Below are 27,075 nucleotides of genomic sequence, written 5' to 3'. Positions count from 1 at the left end.
AAACATTCCATGAGGCCAAGGAGAAAAATGAAAACCTAGTCACCAGAGGACAAATATAAAATATAACTGACTCATTTTAACATCCCAGACAATTTTCATCATTCTTCCTCCCCCCTCCCTCTTTTTCCTTCCTCTAAAACAGTTCATTTTAAACAAAACAAAAAGCTTAAGCAAGAAGACACTGATTCATCCCCACAGATTTAACATTTACATCCAAGCAAATAACAAACTGGGTATGTTTTTCTAGCATCGTGTCAGTAAACACTTTTCAGGGGCGGGGAATCGGAGGTTGAGTCCTACATTTTCTTTTTGGTGAAGTCAATTCACAAGGAAAGAATAAATAACATGGCTTTAAGTTAGGTCACACAGAAAGCAAGTAGCTGATAGAGATCTCTGTTCCTCATTTATATATATATCTGTCCCATCAGGTACTAGTTTAGCACAAAGTCTATTTGATATATTCTAATTGTGTCACGGCTATCTTTTTTTTCATTACATTTCCTTAAAAGGAACAAGTTTATTTTAAAAAGTTGAGAGAGAACACCACATAAAAATGCCAGAGGGAACACCATTCTTAAAGATTGTTACTGCCAGTGCTACTAGGAGTATATGAGTGAAATTTCAGTCACCAGTAGTGGGTTTGAAATGCAGCAGCCTTGATCCAAAACAGGAATAAAGAGGTCACAACTTTCCAAACAAAGCCTGAATTCATTTCAGCATGTGCACGCACACACCATTGCACAGGTCAGCATTTAATTGAAACAATGTTTTACATTAAAACAATAATAAAAAACAGATTGAAAAAGAAGGCATGATTCTTCCTGTTTCCTCCTGTTATCATAATCATTCTTTCCTGCACTTCAAATTGACCTCTAACCATAGAGAGGGGGAAAAGTCCTATTAACAGGGGAAGAATATAGACAGTGGTTTGCCTGAGGGGGAGAAAAATCACATCCTTGCCTTGAGACAGTGAAAGATATACTTAATACAAAAAAATGCAGGGTAGGGTACAAAACATGCTGCTAGAAGCAATGCAGAGGCAAGGGAGGTAAACCTTACGGCAAACGTTAACTTTATCACTACATAAGTTATAATGGAGATAAACTGAAGATTCAGACATAGTACCTCAGAAAACATTAAGCATCTCAACTTAGCAGTTGAGTACCTTTAGCGCGGGAATGTTTTGTTTTGAATATATGTTCTTATAGTAAACTGACTCTGAGCACAGCATTTGTTTGAGCTTTGCTTGCTCCTTTTCAGATGCTACAAACTTCCAAAGGAGTAATGAGTATCAATAGCCAGTTGGCAGTGACTGACGAGGCCCAGCAGCAGGCATGTTTTCTTGTGTGAGTGCATTTCACTGTATTTTATTGCAGTGAGAGTCCTGTGGGAGGGGAGGAACACAGACATAGTTAGCTTGCCATATGGTCAAAGAGGCTACTTGTACAGGTATGGACTGTCGATTTCGAGCAAAGGGATACATGACTGGTCCCTAGCACTATCCTATATACGGCACAAACTTCACTCTGAGGGCAGTGCTTGCAACAGTGAACTGCTTCTCAGTGGAGTATAAATGGAAAATCCCACTGAAAAAGAAAATGAAAAGAAACAAACATAATAATTTATGCATGATTACAAACAATGGAAAATAAACAATTTGTTCCAGTCCGGCAACTGTGTGCTCTACCTCACTAACTCATCCTGTCTGTCTAGAACAGAGGAAGCTAAGCGGACAGAGGAAGCCAAACAGCAGAACGCTTTGTCCTGGTACAGATGATCCTTCTCTCATACCATGCTAAGCATGAGGTAGGTAGCATTGTTTCCCCACAAGATTTTCTTGCTCATAGCTTGGCTAAGTGTTGGCACATTAGATCATAATCACAAATGTCTGAGCCTAAAAATAGACTCTACTACACTGCTGTCTAAGTCTGTGTATAATTATACACTACTGTAAATAATAGAAAGCATCCACTCAAACCAATGAACATATATATACTTTAGGCTTCATAAACAGAATATACTCAACACAAAAGGAAATGAACTGAACAAAACAAAACAGTTAATCATGCTTATTTCATTGCCCATCAGCTTTACTCTACCAGAATCTATAAATCCATAAATGGCTTCAAAAAATTGTCATTCCTTTTAAAACAGTTTACAAAAGGAAACATTTTTTCTTTCTCTGCTAATCTGGCATTTCCTTCCCAAATTACTGTGGCCAAACCCAGAAGACAAAGACCATTTCCCTCTGTGACAGCTCTCAGATCCAACGTGAAGCTCTCCTGCTTGGCTGGCAATGGAATGATTACAGCGTATGGGCAGACAGTCTTTCAGCTTTCTAAAGCCATTAGATGGGGCATCTTCTTCTACTTCTAGGTCTTCAGATATCATACTTCAAAATTTAACAGTTTTATGCATAGAAAAAACATTTCACATATCTTAAAATCAATTTACTATCTTTAAAAACCACAAGAGAGGCATACCTGACTTCACAGGCAATGGGTACAAAAGTTGTTCCAGTGTTTAACATTTCTAAGACAAGGAGCTCTTCTGCTTTACACATGACAATTTTTATCAGCATGGCTTCCCATCTTCATTAATTACAAAAATCCCAAACTTATGCCAGGAAATGTTTTATACAACTTCATATATCATGGCCTTATAAATGCTCTACATTACATTACAGATGTCCTACATACATGATGTACTATTACATCAAGATACTGGATGCTCAAATCCAAGAAAAAAAAATTAGCGCAGACATACTTTTTTGCAGTTGTGCCTGAATGCACAGTTACCCAGACGAAGTTCATTTACTTAGCAGATGGAAACCTCGCCATCAGCTAGTGAGGACCACTATTCTGCAGAAAGATTGTCCCACACACACACCCCCGCCTGTTCAGACAATCTTTCACCCCAGGCAGATCCAACGAACCAAGTCTCCTACCCATCACAACAAGAGAGCACCAGGCAGTATAAAGGGCAACCACCATTAGCACCGAGGGAGATCAGGGATGTGTTTAGGTAAAGGTTCTTTACTTCCCAGGTAAAAGAAGGGAACAGAACCCTGAGGAAGCACTTGATGCCTGTAGACCATTAGCAAGCTTTCCTCAGATCAGGAAGAACGACAGCTGCCATAGCTGACAAATTCAGAGGTTTCCTTCCATTTGCATCCTAAGAAGTTGCTACAATTTGGCAACTTTTTCAGTGTGAGTATGGGAACAGACACACCAACAAATTTACCAAGGAGTGAAAAAATATCCTTGGACAAGACTGCTATAAATATATTTTTAAAATATACTTCTCTTTAGTTTTTCTCTATATAACATGCCTGCCCATTGAGAAAATGTATCAAAAAGCATAAACCCTTACTTCTTCTTTTAAAACCATATTCTACAATCTGTCTTTTAGCTGCCAGAGCTATATGGGAAAATCCCTGAAGAACTTTTATATACCATTTGCACAGGAAAGATAATGCCCTTAAATCCCTTGTAACCATAACATTGCAGATTCACTCAGCTAACCTGAGCACTAGTCTACCGTAGGGATTATGTGCGCGATTTATAGTCCTTTGTGAAGAGCTCCAGCATTTGCTGGAACATGTCTATGGAACTGACTAAGAGTTGCTGAGAGGTACAACAGGGGAGGGAAAGGAAGGAAGGCGGAACTACATTTTCAAAATTTCTTTCATACAGGAAACAGTTTATTCACAGATCAGACTATACACACATCATTTATCCTAAGACAGTGACAACGAAGGGAAATAAAGAACATCAGACCGCCAGTATTTCTAGTTCACTCACATATGTAAAGGCGTCTCAGCTAAGGTTGGTCATACATGTATAAGAAGAAAAACAAGGACTGCCAGGCTACCAATATAGCAAGGGCAAAAAACAATTTAGCCACAGCTAGTGGCTAAATACTAGCCTAATTGTATCACTGTCCAGTCAGAATATAGCTAGAAGTTAAAGATAGGAAATGTATGAAAACTTTGCCTAAAAATGCAGAAATTCTGCATCCCAACTGTGCACCAATTCATTCTACATACATATACCTACTGTTAACTGATTTTACTCCTGCAATACATGAACATACAAATAAAATAAAAAAATTAAGTTACACTTTACTACAGAATCTTTTATCATCTTTATCGAGTAAAAAATCAAGACTGCTTTCAGATCCTAATTTTGCCATTATATATTCCCAGAAAACATTTTTATCTGGAGCCTGAGAGTCAGAAAACATAGAACTTTTCTCCTGCAGGACCATTTTTACATGAATATCTTCTCAATAGTATAGCTGTGCTTTAAACTCAAGATGTTTCTTCTTCTGAGTAGAATAGCATCAGCCATAAAAAACATTGTTCTTTTCTGAGATACTGAAACGAGAACTTGCAATTGTGCAACCTGAAAATGAGCATCTAGTCTAAACTGATCAACAGGGCTCCTTCTATAGCCAGTGCAGCAAGTGGGAGTGAGATGAATCACTCTGTAAAGGAGTCTATCTCTCCCCATGTACCACGAGGAGAACCCAGAGGATTAGCTTTGAGGAAATGTCTAATTTTCAGGTAACTGAAGTTAGAATTAATCTTACTCCATGAATAAAATCTGATGTCTTCAAGTCAATGAAAAACCTCCCACTGTTTTTTGTATGCCGAAGATTACACGTCAAATCTATGAGAAAAAAAAAAAAATCTATTACTGTTGCTGTTCGAGTTACATTTGAAACCAGACTGAAAGAGCTGAAAGGAAAAAAATGCATCCTAATTACTTCACAGGCATTTGTATTTGAGCGCTGGATGTTCCCATATCAGAGTCACTTAAAGAATTCAAGAGAAAACCAACTGACTGGACAAAATTTGAACAGAACTAAGCAGAGAAATGCTAGCCAAAATTCAAAAGATACTTGAATCTAGAAACACAGGTGATTGTGTCAAATGAAATGCCACTTGAAAAAGACAAAATACCATAAATACTAGACAGATCATGAAAAAAGAGAACAGAGAATAACATGAATATGATTACCTTTCCAAAAAAAAAGAAAAAGAATTACTAAAGGCTTCTGAAACTGCAACATGCATTTCAAACGAGCTATTTCCCAAAAAGTATGTTTATATCTTGGAGGAAAAAAAATAGTTTTACTCCAAATACTTAATTCCAATTCACAGCTGGAGCCTGCTCAGGAACCAGGAAATAGAATAACCAGGAAATAGAATAACATTTTTCATCATGAGGAACCAAGTCTGAATCACCTGTGATAACTGAATGCCAGGTGACTGGAAGGCTACAGTGAATGTGGATTCTGTCACTTGGATGAAAACACCGCTCGTGTGCTGGTCAGCACTAACAGTGAGTATGGTTATCCTATATCAGCTGGCAGGAGGTGGAAACCTTTGCAAAAACATGATGGGAGAGGAAGTGTGCAAGTCTGCAGAATACTTTTCAGTTAGCCAAATGCCAGCTAAGTGACTCAGTGTAAAGTATGTTGTATCATTGAGAAGAAAATCCACAGATTTGCTAAACCCTTCCTAACAGAAATTAAGTGCCAGGAAGAAGTCTGCGGTTCTTATGTGTGCAGAAACCTCTCAAGTCAACATGGGGCAAGGAGCTTAGATTATTGTAGGAAATAAATAGGATGATTTAAAAGATAGTGGACTACAGAGTGTCTTCAAAAGTTAGTATAGGTTTGGTTAAACCTTTTTTGTCCATTCAAAGCTGCTATGTACAAACAGCTGAGGATTTCTTCTTTTTCTACAGAAATAACTTTGTCTGGCACACAGCTCTTGTTCAACTCTGCACGCAGAGAATCTGAAGCCCAAGAGTGAAGCAAAACCTGATAAGCAAAACAGTCAAACTCCTGTCAACACAGCTGAGAGCTGTTACTGATATCGGCTTGATTCCCAGATTTGGAAAATAAATAGGGAAAATGTAAAACTGTCTTTGCTTCTGCCAGCAACCCAGCCTAAGACAATATTTTCCCTAAATTTATTCTGTTCTTAAGGAAAATGACATATTGCTAAATGTTCAGGATTTGCAAGCTGAGGAGTGACGTCTGACTGCCGTATCACAGCCCACCAGTCTGCACAGGTAGAGCTGCACCAATGCTGGCTACTCTGGTCCACTGTATCCCTTGTCCCTCAAAGCAGCTGCCTTGTTTTGGGGCTGCCCTCCACCCCATTCAAACACAGAAGTCTCTAGATGCATTGCCACGTATGGATAACAGCATTTCTTCTGTATCACCCAAACTGCATAAGCATGAATACAATGCCTATGTGCCACAACAGTTTTCTGTTTCCTGCTTGCCTTAGCCCTGAATTTGGAGGAGGAGGAGGAGGAGGAGGAGGAGGAGGAGAAGGTGGAAGAGGAAGAGATTTCCTGGAGTGAGAAGCTGCATGCAGTACAAGGGGCAAAGCTGGACACATACCAAAGCACATCAGCTGCTGTCCCCTCCAGCCAGTCAGTCTGCTTGGGAAGGACAACACATTGACTAACTATTGCATTAATGCCTCAAAACCAGAAGGACATAATGGAAAACAGCCACAGGATAAAACACACAAAAAAAACTTTCCACTGTCCTAAACTGTGGGTTTACTACCTCACTTATACCTATGGCAATCAGATTCAAAATTCACTGAAGCCAGTGAACCTAAAGGCCCTTACCAAGTCCAGTCACTGGGGGATGAGCACGAGCTAACAGTCCTGCTGGTGTTCTGGGCCCACCTAGGATGAAGCAGTAGTTCTCCCTTGACCCGTCCTTCCCTAACACTGGCAATGCCTACTCTATGAAATTAGAGAGACCATAAAAATTATCCTGTATGTGTGTTTCCCTATATGTAAAATGATGTAAATTATGTTTGCCTACTCCAGGGGAGTCTCCTATGCTTAATTTAAAATACTAGCTATAGTTACTGACCAGCTCTTCTGAATACATTCTTTATTTTCTGCTTATATGATTATCAGCATATAGAATGGGACATGCTTTAGACAGATTATTCAGTACTTACACAGTTGTGGGTTACGACGTTGGCAATATCATCATGCTGGTTTCAAAGAAAAAGACACTTAGAAAAAAAGAAAGTCAGTTTCAGATAAAAACACACTTAAAATCAATTATGATGAAAACAAAAGTTCACATGCCCTGATTGCAGTTAAGTGCAATGTTCTTCAAGCAAAAACAAATATCAAGTACCATTACAAAAAAAAAAAAAAGCCTAAGATTTTATATGAGAAAAAATAACCACAGACAAATATAACCAGCGCCAGCGTCTCTTCAGAAAGGCACAGAAAGTACAGCAGATTTCTCATCTTTGGGTACAAAGGCAGCCACACCAAGGAAACATCTGTGCACTAGGCATATGCAAAGACACAGGAAAGAAAAAATAAAAGATGCCCTATTCAGAAATTTTACAATCTCATCAGAACAACACTGAACCAAAGTAAAGGGGTGAGAATCTGACCCTATGCAGCTAAAATAATAAGCTTCTTTGTGGAATCTTGAGAAAACATTTAAAATGGTTTCAACTAGTGAGATAGTAATTCTAAAACTAATTTCAACTTTCTCTTTGCCCCACAAGATGTTAAGAGGGGGGAAAAAAAAAATAAGAAAGAGTGCAAGTGATCCTACAGACAAGAATAAGGTCGACACATTCCATCCAGTCTTAGACATGTTCCCTCAAGCCACACAGCAGTATCCAGATGTAACCACTTCTGCATAAAAGCCATCATTCTGAATTAGTGCTTTAAGAAACAATCCAAAAACATATGTTACAGTCTGAGTCCAAAAAAGCCATATTGCTTTGCGTGTGTGCGTGCAAGCAAGGACACATTTGTTCATAACCTGTTAAGATGGCAAAGTAGGTCAATTGCTTCAGTTTAAAAACAACTTCTGCATTAAGGACCCAACCTTAAAAAATACAGAACACAGCAGTAACTTAAAATTAGCAAACCCTGAAGATAGAAATTGGATTTTCTTGGTATTGTTACACAGTAAATTAATGTGTATGGAACACTGTGTAACAAAAGATTGCAAGAACTGCTTTTAAACAGAGTATCATTGACAATTTACCCTAAAGAGACCTACACATAAGAGTCAGAAATATGCAGGCAGACACAACTTAGTGAGAAAAATTCTGGAACACAAACAAAAAAATTAATTTGCAGTTTTACTTCCATACCATGTCTGGAGCTATCAGTGTGTTTCAAAGTCCAGTGTTCTACCATTTCTGCAAAAGTCTGTCTCTCGGTTTCATAAGGATACATTTTTTGATATTGACCACCTGATTCTACACATTATTAATATTCCCCACAAAACATGTGTTTTCTATATGACTTATTTACAAAAAGGCAAGAGGCCCATGGGAATCAGTATTCAGCTATAGAATGCAGTAATAGGTCATTTGCAACAGCATTATTTCAATCTTTTTTCATGCTACAAAATAAATATATAAAGTAGACATGGTATTTTCAGCTACTTCCCATAAGGAAATAAAATAACTATAGCATGTCAGGCAAGGCTTCCCCTTTAATATCTGTCATTCCAATCAGCTAATTTGAAAACAAGCTAAAAAAAATACCCTGCAAAACAAGCAATCCCACTGCCTTGGCCATCAACCGCCTTTATCAAAATCTACACATTCAGCTGTGTCTCAATGCACATTCCTACATTTAAGAATATACTCCAAGGAAAATATTTACAATTACAGTACACCTCCAAGCAGAACTCTGGTCCAAATAGTCTTGGGAAAGGTTCAAACTTTTTTCTGAAATTCATGGATTAAAGAAAGGATATTCTTGATGCCCTAATATTAGGCTGCTTCATCAAGACCATCAACAAGCTGAAATTAAGAGCTTGGATATGAAATACTAGGCTGAGAAGCTGCATGTTGAATGCAATGCCTATGCAACTGAAAGACCAGTAAGAGGCTGGTCCTGAGGATGCACAGCGACTCATTAACCACATTAGCCCAAATGGCTCACATTTCCCACTGATGGCCACTTTACCAAAACTGCAGAAGCCATGTAAAAAATCCGTAGATCTAAGAAAAAGACATTCCTGGATTTCAGGGGTATTTATTTCCCCATCAATTACTGGGAAAACAAAAAACCTAGGAACCCTTAAAGTGCATAGTTGGGTTTTTTTTTTTTTTCTTCTAATGAAGGAGGGCTTAGGTATAAGAAAAATATCCCTGGTTTTCAGTGCGGGATGCAGAAATTCTTTTTTGGGTTATAAAAGATACTGCAAAAAGCTTCCCAGCTTCATTAAAAAATAAATAAAGTATCCTACTAAATAACTTCTACACTTACAGATCTAATACCTACATATAATCAATACTCAGTACTATAGATTAAACAGCATAAAGATTCTTCATCCTAGTTGTATCGCCTATCAAAGTGTAGGGACAATAAAAGGGCCAAATGAATATCATAGCCAACAAGATTTTTAAACAGAGGACTCTTAAAATTATGAAGATAAAAGCACATATCATATGTCAGTGCAAGGAGCACAGCTTCACTGATTCAACAGAGTAATGCTGATTTATACTAGTCAAAGACATAGCTCAATTTCTTATTTCCGTAACATTTTAGGTAACAGCCAGCTCAAGTCAGTGAACCAATACAATCCTCAAGGCTAAGCAAGGAGGTACCTCTAACTGTATTACAATCAGGGAATTTATGGAACTTCAGTGCAAAACAAAAGGATTAGTGCTTCTTTCACAGAAGTCTCAAAGTTACAATGGTTGCAATGCAGCATCCTTACTGGAACCAATTAGATGTTATTGCAAGAGAGACCACTATTTAAACAAAGACATTTGTTTTTCCTTTCCTCATGATGCTATCTTATCACAGTCCAAGTGTTTTATATCAGCACACTGAAATTATGTGTAATGAACAAGGATGTTCAAGATAAATTCTAAGAGTTACAAAGCGAATACTTCCTTTCTTTGTAAACAATATGACTGAACCCACTTCTTGAAGAAATCAAGCTATATTTATATTCACCCTCTTGAAAAGCTACAGGCAGCCATAGAAGGATAAGTTTATAATAAATTGCTATATTTGGAAACCTTTGTTGCTAAGCATCTTCTAACATTCAGTACAGTTTATACCATTCATGTCCCTGCTACATAATTAACATTTCATATGTTTTTCCAAAAAAGTGCAGCGCTTATCTTTGTTGTTAAATTAAAACCACTATAATTTTTTAGGGAATTAATAAAAGACTGTGTGGCCAGTTAATTAGATCAGAAGCAACGAGATCCCAGGGGAAGAGAAATACTGCCATTATATGAACGGATATGGCACAGTCTATCTTCTAAACAGCATGTCTGTTTGAGATAAAGCAATTCAGAATTCAGCTGTTCATGCTAAAAGGTAGTCTACTCAACTATTTAGGACATGGTAACCCTCTTCCAGTCTTAATAATATGATTTTCTTAGCTGCACACATAATTAAGACCTTTTCTTGTCAAGAATTTTGTGCATATGAACCCCTGGAGGGGCACTAAAGTCCACAAGAAGCTCACTGTAAGCTGGTATTCACAGGATATGGTCCAGTGTCCAAACTGTCTGCAGGTTTTCCATATTATGCTGTTAACCTCTATGAAAGATTATAAGAGGATGCAACATGCAGAAATTGTGGAAATTACAAGCATATATTGCTAAGCAGTAGAGAAACACAGCAAATCAGCAAATCCCAATTTTTCCAGTACAATCATTATAGATAATGTAACTGTAAACAGAGATTAGGTATATTAATTCTGAAAAGCAGTGCACCTATGCCAGTGAGACTTGCCATGTTAGAAATATCAGTTTTACTTTTAATTCTGCCAGACTGATCACAATCAGTCTCTTAGTTATTTATAAAACAGACAAACGATATCTTGCCTGACATGTGAGACAGGGATACAAGTACTTTGCCCAACAATTAAGGCTGAGAAATACATACAAAGCCGTTGCCAGTCACCCTGCTGTCAGCTCTTATGCCAATACTGTAAGCTTCATGATACCTGGCATTTTTCCTATAAACACAGTCACATTATTTTGTGGTTTCAATTTTTTAAAAAGCTAAGACTATCATTAGTAGAGGAAAAGAAGGGATTGAAAGAAAAATCCACTAGCATTTTAAAAACACAGAAGGTCAAATAAAAGCACCCCTAACTTATGATTATATCCATCTATATATGACTACCCAGGTGCTGTGGTTGTAACACCCTCCTCGGAAAAGCCCAGCATGCACTCCACAGATTCTTCCAGTTTCTCATCCACCATACCTTCTCCTTGCCCATTCTAGTACACACAGCACTGCAGTTCTGTATATGTCATATACAGAGCCTATATACATAGAGGGGAGCCTAAAAACATTTAGTGCTGATTGAACATTAAAGGCTCCTAAAACCTTTGAATGATTTCCATGAAAACGCACTGAGTTGCTGAACAGAATAGAAAACATGCCTGCCTGACCCCAGAAGTATCACTAAGCAGTGCTTGCTCAAACAAGTTACAGTTCTGCCAAGAAAACAGTTGAAAATGTTAACTCTACAATAGCTATGTAGTTTTCATTAACTCATGTTCTTCAGAATTATACAGAAGACAAGCATAAAAGTTTTTAGAATCTAGTATCTCAGGAAAACTAACTACAGATGACAACGTGAAAGTTTGCCTATCACAGCCCTACAATTATCATATCATATACTGTGTTACAGTAATTATATACAGCCACATTCTTTCTTGGTTTATATAAGCAGTATATATACAATATTATACATGCATATGAAAAATGGAGTGGAAATATAACTATAATGAAGGAAGACTCCTTTAGAAATGACCTAAACCTGTTATTAAGCATACAAACATATTTAGCCTGTAAACTCTTTCATGCTTTCCAGTCACAAATGAAGTACCTAAAGGTACATACAAGGCAACCAGGACTTAAGAGCCTCCCCTTGCTGCAACACAACTGACAAGCAACAATAATCTTGTGCTAAAAACTGAGCACATATTTCTGGGCTAAATAATTTGCATTTTAAATTAATTTCCATGTTTTACCTGTACTTAAACACACATCACCTGATTTCCTCTTGTGTGAAACTGGCAGTTAACCTTAAAATTTGTGAAAGAACTTTTAACTCAGAATTTTCTAAATACCAAGCATTTCAGTTATTTACGAATGGGCACCGGCAGTCCTAACTGCATGTCTGTATTGTGTTTTATGTTGTAATGTGTATGTATATAACGTATATGAAATATACATATGTTCAGTTCTGAGCACTGCATTACCAAAAGGTTATTGACAAACTGGAGGGAGTTCAGAGAAAATCTCCAGAAGTTCTCAGAAGGCAGGAAGGACTTATTTATAAGGAAAGATTAGAAGAGCTAAATATTTATAGCTTGGCTAAGTAATGAATGAGGAGGTAGGGGACATGAGAACAGCCTACAGATATCTGAAGGGTGTAAACAGTAAGGAGGGAGAGTGAATGTGTTACACGAGCATGTAAATAGAAGTAGTAGCATAAAACTAAACAAGGAAAATTTAGGCTGAGTATCAGAGAGAGTTCCTGGACAGCAAGCCATCTTGGCCCGTGGAACTATTTCTTCAGGGAAGCAATAGAAACCCATTGCTTGGAACATCAAACCAGACTAGAAAAAACACTGGAAAATTTGCCATATGGAATAACCTTGCTCTGCTGGGGAGAAATATTACCTCACAAAAGCTAATTTTTTCTAATTTTAACCCCAATTAAAGTGGGAATATTTTACACGCTGTTGAAAATTTAATTTGAAAAACAGATTTCAAGAACTTGATCGTAAAAAAGAACGTTACTGACAAATGCTCCTTGAACATGAGCAATTTAAATTTGGTTTATGTAATACCCCAACCAAATCATGCTTTCACAATTTTTTGAAAAGGGAAAATACATCTAGGCTGCAAAGAGTTAAAGGAGTAGAATTGTATTTTCCCCAGCAGAGGTCACTCCAAGTTAATAAATGACAAGGAAATTTAACAGCATGAATTCAAACCTTAGGAGAGAAGATTAATAGAAAGGAGACCTCTTGGTTCTCTCACTGTAAGGAGCACTGCGTTAGGATGCAAAGCTCCCAGACAACAATGTGTCCTGCAGGTGGATACTGGTAGAAGTTTTGGATTTGCATAACTCTGAGTAAAGGCATAATGTTCAATTTATACAACATTCAGAATTTATTTTCTAGAAGATCCTCGTAAAGTGAGTAAATGTATCAGCTATTTACAGCTGAATAATGAAGTGACCAAAGTTACAGAATCAATGCGGAATTCAAATCATAAGATTTTTCACTGAAATGAAAAATTTTGATTACAAGAATTAAGTATTTACTATGCAAAGACTGTGACACAGGAGGGCTGACAGACTTCCAAAAAAACAGAGGAAGAAAAATAAAAAGGGAGTCTGATTTTTGATGTTCTTTGTATATATTTCTTTCAAGAAGAAACTAACTTAAGTTTAACTAACTTAAAACAGAACTTAAAATATTACTGTAGCCCAAAGAGCACTATAAAAAGAATACCCACACATATTTTTCTCCTCTTGATCCATACAAAAGTCCACAAATTAATATGTTAGAATTATCCCTTAAAAATTCTGGAAACTGGAAAGTAAAAGCCTTCCTGTTCCAGGTGCCATCACCCCTAACAAAACTTCTGTCATCTTAACAGTTAATTCTGATGCAAGAATTAACTGTGCACTGTGCCATTGCCAGAGGAAGCTGTCCCAATGCCAAAGGAAATAAAAGTAAGCAACACATACAGCAAATATATTTGCCAACTACAAGGGAGAAAATATGCGTAAGCAGAACTGAAGAGTCATATTTTGACTAGACTGTTTAAAAAGGCTGCTCATGGGTAGATTTAAGGTCCAACACTGAAACTGCATAGACCCATTGTAGCAAAATGTAAAAATTGATAGAGCTTATTTTTAATATTTCATCCAACAAAAACAGAAGTGAACTTGTGTTTAAGTATTCCCTGGAACATACTGAACCCTCCCTGCATGAGCTGTGGATAATTCTTCTGGGCTATGTCTGTGCAGAGGCTAACAGATGCTTTCCAGCCTCAGCTCAGGGCATGAGCTCCAGCTGCATCCCAGCTCCACTGCAGAACCAGACCTGGGTGTGTGCAATCCCCTGTCACAAGCTCCTGGTCTGCAGGCAAACGAAATGCAGGCACAAAAAGGGAAAGAGAGACACAATAAACGCTAGTCAGGCCCACAGTCTGAACATCTTGGGAATCAGGATCTGTAGGATGAGCCGTCTAGCCCTAGCGACTCAAGACTTCGCGGAGAAGGGGTAGGCTCTAGAGCCTAGAGCAGGAAAACTCCAAGCGATATATCAGTTAACTCACTAAACTATTGGTAAACTGAGAGACAGTTAACTATCTAGTATGCTACAGATGGTACAGGGGATTCCCCAGTGTTATTAATCTCAATGTTAATACATTAATACCCATGAAAGAGCTTTTCTAGTTTACAAAGGAGCAGACAGATCAGTATTCCTCATCTTCCACATCCGGTTATGCTTTCTTTGACACAATTCATCCATCCAAAAGCCACTACTATAGACTGTGGACTTTTTTTTTTTTTTTTAACTTTTTCCTGAATAATCCTAAATAAGATACACAGACCCTTACCTGCTTCCTTGCACAAGGCTGCTAAGTCTGCACCCACGTATCCATGTGCGCTATCAGCCAGTTGCACCAACTCTGCTGCTGTGAGTGAATGAGGAACTTTCCTAAGAAGCTTTTGGAGTATGTCCAGCCGGTCTTGTGCATTAGGAATTCCGATTTCTATTTCTTTATCAAAACGCCCAGGTCTGCGCAGGGCTGCATCCAGCGCATGAGGACGATTAGTGGCCCCAAGTACCAAGAGCTGTCCTTCACTGCCCTCCTAAACAGATCAAAAAAAGGAAAATACTAACTTAAAAAGAGGATTAAACTCACACAGTTTATAAATATACTTCCTGCTCACTTTTCACAGTTACTACATACACTAAATCCTGATGCTAGCTCTAAAGGAGCTCAGAAAACTTTTCACAATAGTATACCCCACAGGTGATCCCAGCCAAGCTAATCATCCGTGCAATTCAGCAGTACAATAGGCTACATGTACATATGGATAATACAAGAGAAACTTTACTCCAAGATCCTCCTCATCCCACTGTCTCCTGCTATAATCCCCAAGAACCTGCTTTCCTTCCTTTCAGTACCTTTCAGGTACGAGCCTCTGCCTTCACTTTTGTGCAGATTATCTGAGGATATCAGTACACAGCTCTTCACAAACAGAAGAGAAGAATTCTAACTAAAACCAACAGGAACGGCCAGGAAAAGAGACGGCCTCTCTTGCAAGAGACTGCCCAAGAAATTAAGGCTTTGGTCTGGCAAAACAGAGCGTGAGAGGAGCTATGACTAGCCTCAGTAACTGAAACTTCCATGTACCAGGAAGGTAAGGGCACACCGAGGAAAGAAAATTAAGTGTGTAAGCTAAAAGACAATGTTGGCATAAGAACAAAAGATAGCAACAGACCTTGAACAAACAAAGTTGGGAAACAAATCATTTAATGTATCAAACCAGCAGAGGCAGGAGGTAACAGAAGAGCTGTTCAAAAGGAAGAGCAAGGTCAAAAATCCTAACCAATGTCCTCAAGCTCTGCTTTTTCACTTTTAAAGTGGTATAAAATCAGCTGGGAGGTCTCCTGCAGTGCCATTCTCTTTTTGAGAATGAAGAACTTTCCCCAGGAAGAATGTCCATCAGTCTTTGCCAACAGAAAATATGCTCTGCATGTGACCAATTCCAGATTGGTCAACTCAAACTATTATATAGGAAAAAAAGGAGAAACTTGCAAATTAAATAAACAAAAGACACTGATTTTCATATTGTGGACAGCATTTTTTCATCTACTGTCCTGTTAATAATCAGAAAAAACAGATCGGAGATTAGTAAACTTTATAGGCTTAATTCATAATGTGCTGAAGTGATTAAAAAAAGCCTTCTGAAAAAACAGAAAATTTAAGTCCTAAATTTTAGTACAGGAATCTTGAAATAGCTGTTGTTTTCTTTAATAATGTAGGCTAACTACCATCGTAAGTATTTTGACTCAATTTCAGAGCAATACTAATACCCAGTTTAGTTCAATGACAGGGTATCACTAAAATCTCAGTTTTATCTATAAAACTACAAAAGTGGGAGAAGGCAAAAGACAGACAGCAAATGGAAGCAAACTTACTTTCTTTTGTAGTCCGAAGCTCTTCCAAACATCTTAGCCTTAATCTCACAGTTATTGACAGACATTTCTCTCTTATTTCTTTTTCCTAGTATCTAATAAAGCATTAGATCACTATATAAAGTTTCACCTAAGGCCAGTTCTTTCCCAAGTGACACACCTAAAATTGGTTGCACTATAGAAGCAAATTTATTGTGCTCATCTAGTCCCTATACACGTTGTCTCAATACGGTCTACTTACGGAGCCAATGCCATCCATTAATGTCAGCAACGAAGCTACAACTCTCTTTTCAACTTCATTCTGAGCCCCTTCTCTCTTTGAACAGAGTGCATCCAACTCATCTATAAATATAATAGAAGGGCGACTGATAAAAAAAAAGAGGAAGATAAGCGTTAAGGTGCTGAGGAGGATTTTAAACATTAAGGCAAAGATTTGCAAAGCTGTTTAAGGAAAATACCCAGTTCCTGTTAAAATTAACAGGCATCCCACTCCGTTAGGCAACTTAAAGTTTCAACCTTGAATACGATGCTACTCAAAGAGATGAGAATTACTAATATTTTACTTAGACAACTAATGCCTTTAAGATGACCTCCAGAGCTATTTTCCTATGACTCTCTCAAAGACTAGACACTAAATACACAGATTTCATGGCTAAAAGGACAGTGTTTTATTTGCCATCTCTGCTGACACAGGAACTAGTCTTTTGTCAATGTATTACAAACATCAACCACCTGGAAATCTAAGTTTTGCCCTGACCAGTCTAATAAAAAAGGGTAGAGTGCCACCATATTTCAGGCATGCTACACCCAGTGCCAACACTTGCTTATTTAGAGCTAGCTTCCAAATCTCAGCACAGTACTACATTGCTCTCCAAAGATAAAACTAGACAGAAAAATTCAGATCCAGGTGAAACTCTGGCTATTGCTTCCATCTGTTGAACTAAGTGTACAATACACTAACAATACAAACCTAGTGATTTGGCACCATCTGTAACAGTTCCTTATACAGGATAATGTCCAGAAGCATTTAATAGGCATACTAGAATTGCACTGCTTTCCTTTTAGCTAAGCTGTATATAAATAAGTGTACTTCCTTTTAAAAACCTCTGCAGGAGAATATTACAATTGAAAGATTCTTGCAACGTTTTTTCTTTTAAAAATATTAACACTGGAACCAATACTGCAAATAAGCAAGCATAAATGTAATTATCTAAAAGAATATACCGCAAAGAAGCTTCAGCAAATATCTGACGTAATCTTGATTCAGATTCTCCATAAAACCTGTAATAATTAAAATATTTTAATAAGAAACATGTTTTTGTATTTTCCAGGCAATTTGGAAAACTACTGCTCTTGTGTTCCAAAACGCTGTAGTCCTCCCTTTCAAAGTCTCCACTGAATTTATGAAGTACAGGCAAATCTAAAATAATCTTTATTTCCACAAGAACAAGAAATTAAGGTAAAATGGGGCACAAGCAAAGAAATAACCATTTTGCAGCCAGCAAAAAATTACAGAGAAAAGCTTACCTCTTCTGTGTTAGAAACATTCTATATTTTTATATAACAAAGACAAATGAGTTCCCTGGAGAAATTAACCCACAGAGTCTCATCTTTTCATTTCAATATGTTTTAACAAACAAGTCACTCCTCTTGTGGCAGAAATAACTAACATGCAGTTACAGATGCAGTTTAAGTCCTCTTTTTTATTTAGTCCATGCCTTGCACAAATTTCTAAGCCAAACCAAATGAACCACTTTTATTACAACAAGAAACATAAGCCCTACTGAGGGAACCCTTTCCCATCTATTTTTGACTCTTGTACAGATAGCCCGTACCCAGTTCTGCACAGAGGAAGGCTGGATCTCCAATGAGTAGATGCCAGAACACTCCAATGGGTAGATGCCAGTACAGGTTTCGGGCAAATATATTTATAGTATTAATGAAAATAAATTGGGTGGACTTACTTGCTTATTATTTCAGGACCATTAATAACGGTAACATGAGCGCCAACCTCATTTGCAATGGCTTTGGCAATCATAGTCTTCCCAGTACCTGGAGGGCCGTATAATAGCACTCCTCTAGGAGGAGGGATTCCTTTAGACAAGCACATGCACACAAACAGAGAAGAAAGAGTTATTCGTGCTAAATGCCTGACTGAACAAGCTGCACTTGCACATTTCACTGCCCCACAGTTATTTTTTATTATAACTTGACCTCAGCGTTAACTTCTTTAACCAACATGTCACTTTGATAAAATGGTATGCTTTCAAAGGGAAGAGCTCTCTGCAGGAAACATTTGCAACACTGTTACATGGGGCACACATCTACATTATTGTCTTCTATAGTCCAACTGATTCTGTCCAAAAAGCAACCATCTAAATTACTGTACTTTTCAGTAGCTTAACATTATCATTTCCCATATGTTTTGTTCAAAAAATTATTGGACTGAGTACCCAATGTTCATGAATGTACTTTATTATTCAAGACTGTTACAGCGTCATCGTTGCAAATTTCCAACATCAGAAAACAATTTCCCTTCAGCAGTCCAAAAAAGTTCAAATACGCTGTGAGGCTTGATTCAAGTATCTAGAATTAACTGCATCTTAAAGAATTCTTATAAAAACATGAAAAAAAAATACTCATCCATACGAAAAAAAGGATGAATTTGCTCTTTAATAGCAAATGTTAAGAGTTGAAACAGAGAGAAACATTCAGGCACAGACTATAAGGGACAATGGAAGAACAAGGTACTCCTGTGTACAGTTAAAACTGGACAGAAGTTTCAGATAACTGGAGTAAACTAAGATTATGATCCCAGGTAAAGTGCATAAAAACATTTCAGACTATAGGGCCAAATTAAATGGGCATGAAGCCAAAAACAGTAAGTGAAAAGCTAAAAGGCAAAAAGAGGTGACTTAAGCTTTTAACAATGGGAAGACTCCGGCACAAAAAGCATTACTGAAACACGACCAAAGAACAAACAGGTAAGGTGATAGAGGAAAACTTACTAAGAAATTTCTGTGAATAATATATCCGGTGTGAACAGAAAGACCACATTTTAGGAATTAATATACTTGAAAGGACAAAAGTTATCTGCTAATTGACAGAGGACAGAAATGAAGTGCCTTATGAACCGGTTACTTAGCCCATTAAAGCATGTGCTGCTCCCTCCTGTGGCTTTTACTGTACTGGCAAGAAACAGAGCCAGACCAAAGGTCTCACCTAAAGCAACTTCCTCACTAGCCAAGAGCGGATAAGGACCCCCAACATTTGGAGGGTTATTCAGCAAGTACCTGGGAGGGGGGAGGAAATATCATCCTCCCTCATGTAATTGCCAGCAGAGCCTTTGATCAAGCACTTCTGGGACTAAGTATGAAAAATGTTGATACCGAAGCAACACTTCTGCCAGCACAAGAACATGTAGTGAATGCTGAGGTTGGGGGTCAATGAACTGGGCTGGACAGTGGATTAAAATTCCTCACCCAATCCCACTGACCCCCACAGATTATGCCTATGCAACGCACACTGAGAAAAACATCTGCGTTCTATGGAAATTGCCCCAGTGATCAGTGAAATCACCTCAGAAATGAAAGAAAAGGTTGAAATGAAAGAAATGAAAGAAAAATTTATAGGTAAAAGCACTTTCTCCAGTTATGCACACCTAGACAAGTATAATGAGCAGACATGCCTGCTTTATGTACATAACCATTTGTGATAAATACACAGTACAGTTTTTTTACTTTGGCACAGAAATCCTCTAAGTTCATATACATGTTAGATATAATTTAATATATGACAATATTAATCATATTAGCTTTTCAACCCTATAATTCCTTACTGAATATTCTAAGAGGTTCGTGCAAAAGGCCTCAAATACTGCCTTAAAATTTTACAGGAACTCTGTAGCAGACAGGATTAAAAATAACAGAAGAATTAATCTGACTGAATTCTTCTTAATTTAGAAAATATATGTTTAGTTCACTTTACAAAAAAGTAATTTATGAAGTCACAAGAAACTTCTGCACCTTTCAAATGTCTGAGTATAGAAGTCTTCACTGTTTGCCATAAATTCTGTTTATGGACACCAGAACTTTCCTAGATATACATATTCCTTTCCTACTTAATTATTTTTCACACAAGCTAAACATTACATCTTCATAATATCCATACAGTATGATTATAAAAGAGTTTGACACTGTTTGCACACCCAAGTATACTGAACCAGTATTACATAAAAAAGTCAGTGTATATTTCTGGTTGAATAACTTGGTTAAAAAAAAAGTCACGTTAAAGAAAAAAATAGTATCAAATGAAGAAAGCCAACTCTTAGACATCATACCGTAACTCTTGAACAGTTCAGGTTGCTTCATCGGCAGTTCAATTGTTTCTCTAATAGTTTTGAGCTGGCTGCTTAAACCTCCTATCATATCATAGGTAACTTGAGATTCACAGTCACCATCTTCTGCCTCACTGGTCCTAGTTTCAATAAAATTGATTCTAGTTCTTGAAGAAATGAAATAAAAAACATCTGCACTGCTTAATTTTCCGGGTTTGCCAGTCAGCGGGAGTCTCTCACTGCCTCCTTTCCCAGCCAACTCCAAATCATCAGTGAGGTCCGTGACATTTTCCTTGCTATAAGGTTTATCCATCTGACCAGAGTCTTGACAACTGGCTAACAGAGCAGAACTGGGTGTAACTGGTGACCCTGGAGCCATTGGTTTGCTCGGTGTGCTTGGAGATGCAACCTCCAGAGTATCGTCAACGTCCATCTTGCTGAGCTGTAAGGACAAATCTAGTGTACTTGTCTCCAACTCAGATTTTTCAAGGTCTGGCTCATGCATTTCACTGGAAATGGCACTGCCCGGGGCGGTCAGCTCTGCACCATCAGTTCCTTTCACTTTCATCACCACGATGTTACAAAGTTTGCCATAGAAAGTGAAAGCCAAGAGGTTTCCTGGCAAAACTACTTTCCCATCTATGATAAGGTTCAAAAAGGAAAAGAAGAAAACAAAGGAGAAGAAATTTCAATTTAGTTTGGCAAAAACAACTTTCAGACACTGTTGTATCAGAATAATTCTTTACCCATAAGCCTAAAGAGTGCTATATATTAACATAATTAAAGGTTACATAATTTTAAAAAATGTTGTAATCATTTTGCCTTCTTTGCTTTCTACCTTTCATACAGCATACAGAGTGAGATTATGGAAACAGTATTGCAAAAAATAAAAATTCTGTATTTGCGATGGGCATCATAGGCTCTCAATCTTTCATGTTTAGCCCACCCTCTTTGAGAATCTTGGCCTAAAAAAGATAAGGTTTTAGCCTTCACATTCACAGAGAAAAATTTGGAAATGTGATCTGAATGCACCCTAAAAGTCACAAAAAAACAAAGGCAAAAATGTAAACAAGATTTATTATTTCTAGCCAAACTCATGAACTTGGAAACCAGTTCATGTTTTCTGCTTCTTAGTTTGCCAAAGCAGCTTGGCAAGTTTGGCAATTTTTGGCAATTTAACAAGTCTGGCAATTCCTAAATCGGAAGATTCTCCCCGAGTAGAACAATTAAACTTTGAATACTACCACCTTATCTGTGCAGGAAATTTGGGTTTTCTTCTGACTTACTTATGCATATCTACCACCCAACGTATATCAATTTTGCTCATTTACCACCAATGTAAAAAAAAAAAAGTTTCAGGATACAAGATTTAATGTTAATAGTGATCCCTTATCTTGTTTTCAATGCATAGTATTGAATTCTTTCTCTTCACAATGCAAAGTAAACTCTGAAGTGCATCACAGTACCAGCCAGAAGACCACCAATGGTTGCTAAACAACTGTAGCTTAGATATAGATACAATAGACTGAAAATCAAGATTAAGACAGGTTAAATATTTATAGCATAGCAGAATAATTTAGCCCAAAGCAGATATACCCCTAAAAGAAGTGCGAACAGAACAATGTTGTATTTGCTTTGTCTCAAGCCCTTGATCAAGATCATAAGAGGAAACTGTTTGCTTTTCTATCCAAAACCTGATCTTCCACTACAAAAATAAAAAAGTCCGAAGAAAAGCAACAAAACTCATACCTAGGTTTCTCAGTAGACAGACAGACATTTCCTCAGCATTAATAGAAGCATCCTTGTCCCTGTGGTAGGGAGAAAAAGTATTTTTCCAATCAGTAATTACTTAATGAATGTCAACTATTTTACACTGTATAATTTAACCCCTCAAAGAAAAAAAAGGATTTATCATGTTACAATCTCTGGATCATTTCATTTTAACTCTGAAGATAGTCACATAGCTAACAACAAAAATGTAAATGTTTTTGTTTCAGTTTTTTATACAAAACACTAAATTAAACAATATGGTAAGTTACATTTATCATTTCTTAAGATTACAAATATGGAATACATGCTCCTTTCAACTGATCACATAGAACGGTCATTGCTACATTTACTGAATTGAAATAATTACACAAAAGAAAGATCTCTTCCACCCCTAGAAATACACATATAAATGCACATAGTCTTTGACAGGCATCTCGAGCACTTTGCAAAATTGTGCATGTCTTTAAGCACTGAATACACACTATCAAAACAGTGAAAAGACTTCCCCATGATGCATTTTCTAATCCTTTATTTAATCTAGCTTTAAGGGACTCAGGAAGTCAGTCTTAGGTCACTTCCATATCCAGCTCTGGCCAGGCCTACGGCACTTTCTCAAACACACAGTCTCATCACAGGAGTTTAGTAGGGGACCACACGCGTGACTGAACACATCTGCTCTTAGGCCAAAGCAAATGGAAGGTAAAATGTGTCTTACACGAATTCCTTTCACTGATGTTTATATTAATATATTTTACATCATAGTTAAGACCCACTAAGAGCACAGACATCATTAATTCACCCTGCTCCTCGGACACCGTGCAGCTTATAAGACTCTTGTGATTCAGTCATGTGCCTGTGCTTGAAGAGATCAAGATATCTTTCCGTGATACATAGTTTATCCACACAATCTTTTTCCTGTTTCATTCACAATTTTACCTTTCATTAAAACCCATAATGTAACTTCTCTAGTTCATCAGCATTTATCCCCCTCAAAATATCTGTATGATCCTCACACAATAGCCCTTACGTTTTCACTATAAAGGTTTCACTATGTCCACACTGCAACATCCACGACTTTGTAAGCACTTTGACATGTATGATGAAATGCTTTACACAGAGCTAAACAGCATTATCACTAAAGGCATTTAAAGCAGACACAGCAGCTGCAAATAAAATTATGATCAACAGAGGGAGCTCTAAACTCACAAATAAAAATGCAATTCTCAATAATTTTACTGATCAAGGAATCAATTTGAGGGAAAGAGGGATATTATTCTAGTTTTGAGGAGAGGTCTCAAAATACCAGAGCCCTCATGACAAGTAAACATGTATTTAATTAGGTTATTGAAGTCTGGGGTTAGGAAGTTGATTTTTAACTAAAAAAAAATAACAATAATTCATACACGCAAACAGCTCCCCAAAGCTATTAATCTGCAGAGAATGAACAACGTATCTGTAAAGTGTCTAAAAATCAGGATGATGGGATTGCTATTTATTCTTTTAATAATTAGATATTCTTACATGGTAGGGTGGTGCTAAGGTTTGTAGTATATTAACAGACTTAAAAAACATGGCCAGTTCCTGTTTTCTTGGTTTTGCTCCTAGAGTAATTCTAGGAAAGAAGGCATTTATAGTGTACAGTCTGGTGGTACACTATGTAAAATAATCATTCTAGGAGCCTGACTCTTGAAACAAAATCCTGGCTGAGAAGGAAAACTCTGTTTCTGGAATACTCTCCAAAAGTTTACTGTAATCATAAATATTTTACAAATTGTATATAATTCCTCTGACTTTATTTTTAGTAATGTCTTTCAATAAAAGTCACAGCTTTAAAAAAAGAAAGCATTGCATATTAATATTTCAATATAAATACAGATTAGATTTAATTATTTAACAAGTATATATATATATTTTTAATTTTTAATGAAACGAGTGTTTTCAACCATTTCTATAAGCAAACAGCATGTAATAATAATCAGACTTCCTACAGGCTTAAATCAGACATAGCAGAAAGCTGAAATTACATCATTTTTTCATTTTCTGGTGAGAAGAGAGGCATGAAGCAAGCTGACTAGAGGGAATCAGTATAGAATACACAGTCAAGTTAACCAGTAAAACTATAATTAAAACTAGGCTGGTTATACTACTGACAAAATCAAGATCACCTCACCAGCATTTCTGAGAGTCAATGTGCTGAAAAACAGCATCTCTCCCTTAAAATGGACAAAGACAAGGTCCCACTCAAAAACTGAGGTTTGACAAGGTAGCAGAAGATAACGTACAGAAATTAGTATTTTGGGGCTCTTCCAAAATAACTTTATTTAAGAAATAACTACAACCAGATTCCCTGTCAACCCAAATGCTGACTCAGTGGAATGTTATGAGAATGACGCCCCCCCCCCCCCAAATGATTGAGCAGGTGAATAAACTGGTAATTTTTAAAGCCTTTGTAATTTCAAGGCAGTTTTGATTTGCACCTTCTGCTCCCCTTCTTTTGTGAATTTCAAATTAAAAAAACCACTGTGAGAGTTTCTAATCTTAAAAAACATTCCTATAAATAAAAGCAAAGCATGAAACCTTTACAAGCAACTCAGAAGTTTAAAAAAATCTGCCTTGATCATGCACTTAAACACACTTGCCTAAAGCAAATGTAACACAGGCAACCTGATTTCTGCTTCAGGAGGTAGTGGGCCAGGATTACTATTTGTTAATTTAACATAAAATGACAAACCTCTTACGACTAATGGATTTGGTGGCGTCATATCCTCCAAAACATCACTATCTCTCAGCCAAGATTTTGTAAGATAGCTGAGCCACTCTAGCAACATGTTGCTGCCCACAGAGGAGGCCCTGCTTCATTTTCTTTCCTTCTTCCACTTCTCTTGTGGCATCCCTGGCAATCACCTAACCACAACTAATCCAGCTTGCTAGACTAGCATGAAATTATCCACATTTTGTTTACTTAGTTTGCTGCCAGTTCAGAGAGATGGACCAGTCTGGCACAAGAGCGGATCAGTACTAGACCTGGTACAAGAAAGAAGGGTGTCACTACACAGGGGAAGAAAGGAGGAACACTTCTTTTGGCAGCAGTTAGCCACCAGTTATTAAATTTTAGCCTTAACACTACAAACATCTGTGCATGTGTGACTTTGCTGCATACTAGTTCCATCACAACAGAGAGAAAAATGGCATCTTCTAAGAGGTAAGAGTCTGCTGTGCAAATCAGATGCCTCACGGGACATCAGTAGGTTTTGACAAGTTCCATACCTCAGCTTTACATCTACTTCTTCTGCCTGGATGACTGCACCAGTCACAGGCTGCACAGTGACTGCATCACCAGGATTTACTTTCAGGTTCTTCTGCGTGGTTTCACTCAGTCCAACCTTCCCTCCCGGAAAGCCTGCAGTGGGCCAAGCAGTACAGACCTAGGAAGAGTTTCAAAGAAAACAACTGTCACTTGTTTAAGAGATTTTTTTTCTTAGTCCTCCAAGTAAGAGGTGAGAAAGAAAGTTAAGGGTTTTTTAATAAAAACATGGGCTAAGAGAAAAGAAAGATTAGGTTAAAATCTGATTCCAAGGACAGCTAAGATATAAGTAGCACTGAGTTCTTAAGATACTCACTAAAATACTTTTTAAAAAGAAAAGGGTTATATTTTGCATACAAAGGAGAGAAAAATTCCACCAGGATTTTACATATATGCTGCAGAAAACACAAAGTACACACTGTCCTGACTAGGAAAAGCTACAAATGAATGGACAAAACTACAGGTACAAAGAAGAGTAAAGGGCTATGTTCATTCTTCTTTACAAATGAAATATGTATGTGTGTACATACATAGCTATATATATGTATGTATGTAAAGCACACACGCATGCACAAACAACTTCCAGATTTCTTGAAAAAATTACTGACATGGACTTTTCCAGTACTGAGAAGAAACATGCAACTACAGTGTAAAACACAGAAAATAACATTCACTATATTTCTAAATGCATGCTCCATTTTGGTCTGTTATTGAATACAACTGAAATGTATTAATTAACCATAAAGAAAAGCGATCAGATAAACAAGAAGGACTCTCACCTCTTGTCTTCCATCTACACTGGTAAGCAAGACCGGACGACCTATGCACATATTTGCAGATTTCATACTGTTCAGCGACAGCTGTACGAGGATTCTCCGGAGCATTTTTGGAACTTTGTCATCTTCTAAAATTTTCAGGAGAAAGTATGTCATTTTTTCCACATAGCAAATGAAGTCAGTATTTCTCACATGTGCCAGACAATCAGCACAACTAACAAAACCCTTCCAAACACACACAAGATAGTAGTAGCACAAGGGACAGTGCAAACCTCACTTCATGGCAGAAATATGCATGCCCATCAGCATTACAACTTCTACTGCTAAATGATGGGTTGTGACACTAGTGTCAGTCAGTCAGAGGGAGCGACTGCTACCCTTATTTCCCTCACCATTTATTTTTTTTAAACAGAACTTACTTTTTCAGAAAACGCTTCTGCAGCAAAGGGTTGTTTTTGAAGATTACGTTTTGCAGCCACTAGACCCGCTTAGGCTGCTCTGCGCCCGGCAGCCTGGCCTCTCCGGGCCCAGACCAGCCCGCAGGTGACAACTCGGCCTGAGCTCGTGCCAGCGGGGAGAAGGGCTGCGCGCCCCAACGCCGCCCTCCAGCCCGGCAGCCGGGGGCCTCTAGGAAGCCCCTCAGCTG

At 37.6% G+C, this 27,075-nt stretch overlaps 1 protein-coding gene across 1 annotated transcript in view; it reads right to left on the bottom strand.

Moving 5' to 3' along the window:
• The window catches only part of AFG2A (AFG2 AAA ATPase homolog A), a 205,782-nt gene that overhangs the window by 178,137 nt on the left and 570 nt on the right, over positions 1-27,075 (bottom strand). Inside the window, exons 2-9 of the mRNA XM_067297025.1 lie at positions 26,433-26,557; positions 25,617-25,774; positions 22,329-22,387; positions 20,583-21,218; positions 18,208-18,337; positions 17,468-17,524; positions 16,485-16,608; positions 14,655-14,910 (exon numbers count right to left, since the gene is read on the bottom strand). Coding sequence (XP_067153126.1) covers positions 14,655-14,910; positions 16,485-16,608; positions 17,468-17,524; positions 18,208-18,337; positions 20,583-21,218; positions 22,329-22,387; positions 25,617-25,774; positions 26,433-26,557 — 1,545 coding nt within the window. The remainder of the gene's footprint in view (positions 1-14,654; positions 14,911-16,484; positions 16,609-17,467; positions 17,525-18,207; positions 18,338-20,582; positions 21,219-22,328; positions 22,388-25,616; positions 25,775-26,432; positions 26,558-27,075) is intronic.

Source organism: Apteryx mantelli, chromosome 5, assembly GCF_036417845.1.
Source record: "Apteryx mantelli isolate bAptMan1 chromosome 5, bAptMan1.hap1, whole genome shotgun sequence".
NCBI lineage: Eukaryota > Metazoa > Chordata > Aves > Apterygiformes > Apterygidae > Apteryx > Apteryx mantelli.
Note: the sequence above shows the minus strand (reverse complement) of the source record. Positions and strands in the feature narration are given on the sequence as shown.